The sequence below is a fragment of the Henckelia pumila genome, chromosome 3 (assembly GCF_033568475.1).
Source record: "Henckelia pumila isolate YLH828 chromosome 3, ASM3356847v2, whole genome shotgun sequence".
NCBI classification, from domain to species: Eukaryota; Viridiplantae; Streptophyta; class Magnoliopsida; order Lamiales; family Gesneriaceae; genus Henckelia; species Henckelia pumila.
The window spans coordinates 29,888,356-29,896,752 of record NC_133122.1 but is presented as its reverse complement, the minus strand read 5'-3'; the positions used below and the strand labels follow the sequence as shown (position 1 = coordinate 29,896,752).

The 8,397-nt window shown below is 38.5% G+C and overlaps 1 protein-coding gene across 1 annotated transcript; it reads right to left on the bottom strand.

Moving 5' to 3' along the window:
* Window positions 1-6,872: 6,872 nt before the first annotated feature.
* LOC140888361 (uncharacterized) lies at window positions 6,873-7,905 on the bottom strand. Its single transcript, XM_073296039.1, has 2 exons — window positions 7,655-7,905; window positions 6,873-7,536 (listed from the first exon to the last, which is right to left on the bottom strand). The coding sequence occupies exons 1-2, from the start codon at window positions 7,903-7,905 to the stop codon at window positions 6,873-6,875; spliced, it is 915 nt and encodes a 304-aa protein (XP_073152140.1).
* Window positions 7,906-8,397: the final 492 nt, after the last annotated feature.

Below are 8,397 nucleotides of genomic sequence, written 5' to 3'. Positions count from 1 at the left end.
ATATCTCGAATTTTAGAGTGAGATATGGATTGAAAAGAGAGATTGGACGGCTTGGAACGCGAAGAACGCTCTGGAGGCTAGGTTTTATCTTTCTTGTTCTTAGATTTTAATTCTTCTTATTTTTATTCTTGGTTGAGGAAGACGAACCCTTGAATTTATTTATCTTGTGAGATTCAGATTTTCATTGTTTGATTTTTATCGAGTATCAAGAGTTGTTCTGGTTTATTTCATGATTGTGTGTTTGATTATTAGATTGATCACCTGATAATTATTTTGTACAATATACCGCTAAATTAGAACTCAAATCCGTAATTGTTTGAAGCATCTAATTTACGAAGCAACTACGTTTGATATTTTCTGCTGTTGAATTTATTAATTCGTAGGAACAACAACTGACTAGGCTAAATACAACCGCTGGTGCTTGTGTTGTCTAGCTTCATTAGTTTTACTCATTTGAATGCTACCGTGAGTTTAAATCTAGATTGCTGTTATCGGGTTAATTTATTGGTAAAGGTTAATTTAGAATGTTGTTTTCTAATTAACTAAAATTAAGGTGAAACAGGAATTTGATTTCCAATGATGAATATTCAATGTAAATTAATTATTTTTAGGGAATCGATGATCGAGTGAATGATTTCAAGGGTGTAGTCGACCGATACCAAGTCTCGTTATTTTATTGATTTTCTTATTTTAATTCTTGCATAATAGTTAATTCTAAAATTCCCGAATCCCCTTTTATTTATTTTCAGTAGTTTTAAGCACACAAATAAATTTCACTTTCCTCGTGGGAACGATACCTACTCTCGCTACTACATGTTTATTTAGTTAATCTGAGTTGGGTTAATTTGGGCGCGACACGACTAAGCGCTACCAAATTTTGGCGCCGTTGCCGGGGAAAGGCGTTTCATTTATTTGTGTTTTTGTTTTTTTATTGTTATTATTCCACCTAGTGTTACTCTGGTTTGTTCGTGCATGCAGGTGAATCTTCGGAAGAATAAGAATTACATACGACCCAGAGATAGAAAGAAGTTTGCATAGGCGAAGGAGGATTTTTATGGTGTAATACTTTGAGATGTCAAATCTACAAGTATTCACAAGTTTTACCCAGCAACACGGAGAGCCTTTCTACGCAGCATGGAAGAGATTCAATGATTTAGCAACCATCTTCCGGTATCATGATTTTTCTAAATATTCTCTTCTTACATATTTTTTTGATGGTTTGGATGCAGTGACAAGAAGATGGGTAATTGATAGAGCTTTCACAATCAATATTTAAATATTTTGCCGAGATGATGATACCATGAGACGCCTATTGGATGATATGGCCGAGTTTGACTATTACTGGTATTCGCAATCTCAATACCCAGATTTTACAGACCAACCATTCGAGCTTCAAAAGGAGGAGGGAAGTTGTTCGCAGTTGATCTTACATCCGCTGGAAGATATCATGAGCAAGCTTGTGGCATCGACTGTGGAAACTGTAGAAGATCTAAAAAAGTCTAGATGCGACCTTGTGGAGCACATAGAGAATATCAAGAGATCAATCGTTCATGAACACCAAGAACAGGAAGTGAAGCAAGATACTCAAGCAGTGACCAACCCGATTTGGTTTGATGATGATGACTCAGAGAACCAGGATTGGGAGTGCGAATCAAATCATGCTGAAGATTTAGAGGCGTTTGAGTCTTCTCTTCTTATTGGACCTCAGCCAGAAGATGTTATAGAAGAAATAGCTTATGATGGAAATTTGTTGCCATTTGAGTTTGAGGATGACGGAGTTCAAGATTCTATCGATATGAGCTCATCGATAGTATTATCATACACACATCCCCAAGATCCTTCCTTTCCATCAATACCAGTTTCTAAAGATTTTGGCTTCCGAGATCCCGCAGAGATGTTCTCTTCCTATGTTTACCAGCCGTTATGGAGTGTTGCTGTGGTGACGAGCTTAAACTGTTTATATCTTTCCAAGCTTGAGGGCACATGGAACAAAGACCCATTTGTGGTGTCATATGACACTTATTTTGGGCGCCAGCCGCTATTTGAGGAGTGCTTCTGAGAGTCAAGCCGATGACTGAAAATCAAGCGCTGGCTGGGAAGCAACCCAATATTCTTTTTTTTATTTAGTTTTTCTCTTTCATTTAGTTCTTGTGTTTTATTTTCGTTGTTTTCAGGAACCTAGCCGCCCCATCTGCAGACCAATTGTCAATATGAGTCTCTCATTATTTAGCCTGAGTCCAAAGAGGACGACAACGCCAACACTTGAACCAGGGGAGTTCTGTTTTAATTTTGCATCTCGTTGTCATTTTGTTATTTTGTTGTGTGTTGTGTTTTTAGTGCTAGAGCATTGAGGGCAATGCTTTAGATAAGTGTTGGAGTGGTGCATTCAGTATTTGGTATTTTGTCTTGCATTTGTTTTTTGTTTCGTATTTGCATATAGTTCGTAAATTGTTTCATGTGTGTTTTGTGTGCATAAGTAAAGGATGATCTCTAGCCTTTCTAGCCTATGATGAGATAGTTAAAAAAATTATGAATTTTTGAAAAAATTTTACTCTTGATTGGATATGAGAAACCGAAAGTTGTTTGTTGAATATTTTAAGCACACATGTTTAACCGATGAAGTGTAGCAATGTATTAGATATCGTGGATGTCTGTTGGACTATTGCACGACAATAGGTGGGTTGTGGATTTTGATTGTGTTCTATGAATTTTGATGAGACTCTAGTAAGACACTTATGATCTTGGGCGCACCTAAAAAAAATAATAATAAATTTTATACAACTCCATCCGGGCCTAGAAAGGATTGAAATCCTAATCCTAAAAGATTAAATTCAAGGCTAAGTATGCGGATTAAATGGGGTTGATGCTCCATCCGGGCTATAGACGAGGGGATTGAAATTCTAATCCTGTCTTAGTTGTAGCTAAGTTAGCGGGTAATTATTGGGGCTAAAGCAATACCGGGTGCAAAATCCGGAGGTGTGTAATTCATTATCTCAAGAGAGGTGAATATGTATAGAGGTCATTGGAAGGAATGGACACTTGAAAAGTGAAACTTAAACTGAATTGTTATAGGTCGGCGAACAGTTTTGAAACTTGTCTTTTGAAGTTACATGTAATTGGGGTAACATGACACACGCACACGTTCGCATTTGACTGAAGGTGTAACATTGACGATTGAGAGTAGCTATGAGCTTATTTTAGATGAAAGTGGTTTTTTCTGAGGCTATGAAGTGTATACTCATTCTTGCTTATGTATTTGTTCTGTTTCATTTTGTTTTTGCATAACTTGCTCGAGGGAGAGCAAGGATTAAGTGTGGGGGTATTTGATAGGCGTGTTTGTGTTGCATATTTTCATTTCATTTTATTGTCGGTTTTGCATGCATTCATTTGTTTTAATTAAGTTTTAGTTTGTATTTCATGCATCGTGTCTGCATAACATACTCTCAGATTTATTGTGTAGTACGTCGTATTTTACTGGAAAAAAAGAGAAATTAAAGAACAAAAGAAGAAGATGCGCAACAAGAGAGGAAAAGATGGAAAAGCTATTACGCAAGAGAAAAATTACGGAGCAGCAATGATCTAAAAATCATTTTTAATTTTCTAAAGCATCAAATCCAATCTCCACTGTTCAGAATGAAATTCAAGATATTTTGAAGCTGCTGTCCAAATTTCAACTCAATCCAACGGCTAGATCTCCGAATATGAATTTTACAAAATCGCTGCTCGCTAGGAGAAAAGTTGCTCGCTCGATCCGCAACATCTTGCCGATCGAGCGAGACATGCTGTTCGGGAAAAAATCTGTAATTTAGGAATTTTTATTATTAAGGACTCTAGCATTAATTAAAAGATATATCTCGAATTTGAGATATGGATTGAAAAGAGAGATTGGACGGCTTGGAACGCGAAGAACGCTCTGGAGGCTAGGTTTTATCTTTCTTATTCTTAGATTTTAATTCTTCTTATTTTTATTCTTGGTTGAGGAAGACGAACCCTTGAATTTATTTATCTTGTGAGATTCAGATTTTCATTGTTTGATTTTTATCGAGTATCAAGAGTTGTTCTGGTTTATTTCATGATTGTGTGTTTGATTATTAGATTGATCACCTGATAATTATTTTGTACAATCTACCGCTAAATTAGAACTCAAATCCGTAATTGTTTGAAGCATCTAATTTGCGAAGCAACTACGTTTGATATTTTCTGCTGTTGAATTTATTAATTCGTAGGAACAACAACTGACTAGGCTAAATACAACCGCTGGTGCTTGTGTTGTCTAACTTTATTAGTTTTACTCATTTGAATGCTACCGTGAGTTTAAATCTAGATTGCTGTTATCGGGTTAATTTATTGGTAAGGGTTAATTTAGAATGTTATTTTCTAATTAACTAAAATTAAGGTGAAACAGGAATTTGATTTCCAATGATGAATATTCGATGTGAATTAATTATTTTTAGGGAATCGATGATCGAGTGAATGATTTCAAGGGTGTAGTCGACCGATACCAAGTCTCGTTATTGATTTTCTTATTTTAATTCTTGCATAGTAGTTAATTCTAAATTTCCCAAATCCCCTTTTATTTATTTTCAGTAGTTTTAAGCACACAAATAAATTTCACTTTCCTCGTGAAAATGATCCATACTCTCGCTACTACATGTTTATTTAGTTAATCTAAGTTGGGTTAATTTGGGCGCGACACGACTAAACGCTACCAGCCTCCGATAGCCGAGGTACCATCCTCTTTAGAGCATCCATCGGTATTCAATTTGTACATGCCTTGCGGCGGAGGAAGCCATTTCACCACTTTAATAATTGTTCTCCTAACATAAGAATACTTAATTCCCAACGAATCATTCACGTTCTCCTGATATTTCCAATGTTGAGCTCTGATGACTCCTACTTTCGAGAGAAGCACGATATGCTCATTTAAACTCCAAATAATGCGAGCTACTGAGATAGCCACTCCTTTATGTCTAAATTCATTTATGGTCTTCCACAAGAACCAAATAATAAGGAATGACATAATTTCCTGGGCGTGACCCTTTCTTCTATAATCTGCCTTAATGTTCCAACTAACAAATGATAAAAGAGCTTGAACTCTAAAGATATTGGAATAATATGTCCAAACAACCATCGCCACCAGACCAGATATGAAAAGATGATCAAATGTTTCTTGGCTTTTGCAACAGTGGCAAAGAGAAGCCAAAGCAATACCCCTTGATTGAAGAACATCATCAACTGGCAGTCTATGATAAAACCAGCGCCAACAAAAGAAGGAAATAGAAGCTTTGAGAAGTTTCGACCACGCTCCTCCAAACCAATGAATGGGAGGTTTTTTGAAACGGATCAGCTCCCATGCTGATTTTGAAGAGAACAAACCATTGGGAGAGTGCTTCCAGACAGCCCGATCTTTGAAAAAAAGGATAATACCCACATTCAGAATTTTCCCTAGAATATCCAGAGGGACCACTAACATTAGACGATCTACATTCCATTTGCCATCAATAATGAACCAGCTGACTGCCCTAGTTGTCGGACTAGTTGGATCGATCAGAGATGAAAGTGGTCCTTCAGGGAGCCAAGAGTCGAACCAAAAGCTCTTATCACCCACCCCAATTCTCGAACCCATACCTGATTTTGCTAAAGCTCGAATCCTCAGCATTCTCTTCCAAGTGGGTGAGTGCCTGTTTTAGTCAAACCACTGACGGAAATTCTTCCTGACAATATTTTCCATGAAGGTATCGACTCCAGATAGATTCAGTCGTCCTAAATTGATACCACACTTTGATAGAGAAGGCAGTAATCGAATCTTTCAGTCTCCTAATACCCAGACCCCCTTCTGCCACAGGCAAGCAAATTCTATCCCAAGCTATCCAATGAATTTTTTGAGCACTTTGATGCGAACCCCACAAGAACTTTGCGCAAAGCATTTCAAACCGATGGATTACCGTTCCCGGAGGCTGAAGCACATGGAATAGATATACCGGCAATGAGAAAACTCTTGATCAATAATAATAATCTGCTCCCGAATGACAGAGATCCAACGTTCCAACCCTGAAGTTTCTTTATAGCACTGACGATTACATTATGAAAATAGACTGATTTTCGTGGACCGACAAACAGAGGTGCTCCTAGACATCGGATAGAAAGGGATCCTTCTCCAAAACCTGTTATAGCTAAGACTCTTTCCTTCATCGTCGGGATACAATGATTCGAGGAGATCACCACACTTTTGGCATTGCTAATCAATTGACCAGAGCACTCCTCGTAGTGATGGAGAAAGTTCCACATACGTTTGATATTCCTTTTTGCTCCATTAGAGAAAATAATGATGTCGTCAGCATAAGAAAGATGCGATATACTACCAGCTCTTCCCGAGTGGAATTTCATAAAAGGGTATCTATTAAAAGGGTTGTCCAACCCTCTAGAAAGATAATCCGCTGCAATGAAAAACAAAAGAGGAGATAGCGGATCTCCTTGACGCAGACCTCGTTGAGAACGAAAAAACCCCGAGAGCGATCCATTAATACTGACTGAAAACCAACAATTAGAAATGCAACGAAGAAACATATCACCTACTGTAGGAGAGAATCCGAAAGCCTGTAACACCTTAGTTAAAAAGTCTCATCTGACTCTGTCATATGCCTTAGCCATATCCAGCTTTAGTATAGTATTCCCCCCTCTCACCTTATTATTGATCTTATTAACCAGTTTCTGAGCCATGAAGATATATTTTCTGAGATGAGCCGACCAGCAACAAAACCACTTTGAGCCTGAGAAATGATCCTTGGCAAGATGTTCCTAAAATGAATAGCCAAAAGTTTTGTAATGATTTTGTTCAACACATTACAGATACTAATAGGTTTAAAATCTATCTAGGCCTGAGCATTCGGGACCTTGGGAATAAGGATGATAGTAGTGGTTGAGATCGATCTCGGTAAGGAAGCACCCATCATAAATTCTCGAACAGCGGCTAACAAATCGGATTTGATAATAGTCCAACAATGTTTGAAGAAACCTGCAGAATAACTGTCAGGGCCCGCCTCACTATCTGCATTCAAGGACTGAATACAGTCAAGAATCTCTTTTTCATTGATCTCTCTCAACAGAAAATTTTTATCTTCCTCAGTCACCAGAGCGGGGATGTGTTGCAAGTCTGCTAAGTTTAGGACCTTGGGATCACCAGTGAGGAGTTTCTCAAAAAAAAAGACGCCTGAAGCTTGAATATCCACGGGACTGTCCAAAGCAGCGCCATTCTCCCAAATACGAAAAATATTGTTCCCCAATCTCCTTCTATTAACCATATTATGGAGTAATTTAGTGTTCCTTTCCCCTTCCGCCGCCCATTTGCAAGCTGCTTTTTGTTTCCAAAAAGCCTCTTCCATCGATAAACAAAGGGACAGATTAGCCTGAGCTAAAGACAGAGAAGCTCTGTTAATGTCTGAAGGTGCCTTATCAAACAACTCTTCCGCTTCGGCAACCAAATTGTCTAACACTCGCACTTTGTCCAAAACATTACCTAAGATCTTTATTCCACCACTGCAAATGATGTTTCAAGCGTTTCAGCTTGATGACCATCCCGGAAAGACCCATTTCAGAGCAAGGAAGGTGACAATTCAATCTCACAGTCTGAAGAAAGTCCGGGTGAAGAATCCACATATTCTGAAATCGGAATGAAGAGACGGGGTTAGGCAGAAAAGAAGATGATATCTGAAGCGGGCAATGATCTGAGGAACCTCTATGAAGGTGTTCCACCTTGAAATCATTAAAAACTCCTGACCAGCTGACGGGCATCAGAACTCTATCCAACCGCTTCCATACCCTCTTATTAGTCCAAGTGAATTTAGAGCCCACATAGCCTGCATCAATCAACCCAGCTTCCACAATAAATTCAGAAAAATCATGCATACCCGCGGGACGATTAACTATCCCCAAAGAATGCTCCAGCGGATCTGCAATGATATTAAAGTCTCCACAAACTATCCAAGGACAACCCTCATCTGGTTTACAGTTAAGCAGACCCTCCCATAAATTCAATTTATCATTCCTAACACACTTCGCATTAGGGGTGGGATCGGGTCGGGACCCGTCCCGTAACCCCCTTACCCGATTCCGTCCCGACAAGAATTGGGATTTTTTTTCCTTCCCGATCCCGCACCCGAAAAGTTTCGGGACTCGAATGTTCAGGATCCCGAACATTCGGGATCCCGTCGGGTCGGGAAGCTATATCCCGAATAAAATTTTTTCTTAATTTTTGGAGATTCTCAACACGCAGCGCTAGAAGTTCGTGTAACTCGACTTGAAACTTGCTTGGAAAGAAGCAATTGGATGTTGATTCGGAACAAAGAATTATAAAGCAAGCCTTAAAAAATAATTAACCACAACTCTATACTAAAATGA

Excerpts from the sequence above, each read along its gene's own strand:
- LOC140888361 (XM_073296039.1), bottom strand. The coding sequence starts at position 7,905 with ATGCATGATTTTTCTGAATTTATTGTGGAAGCTGGGTTGATTGATGCA. Across the intron at positions 7,537-7,654 it reads TCATTCCGATTTCAGAATAT|TGGTGGAATAAAGATCTTAG; the intron begins GTGGATTCTTCA and ends CATCATTTGCAG.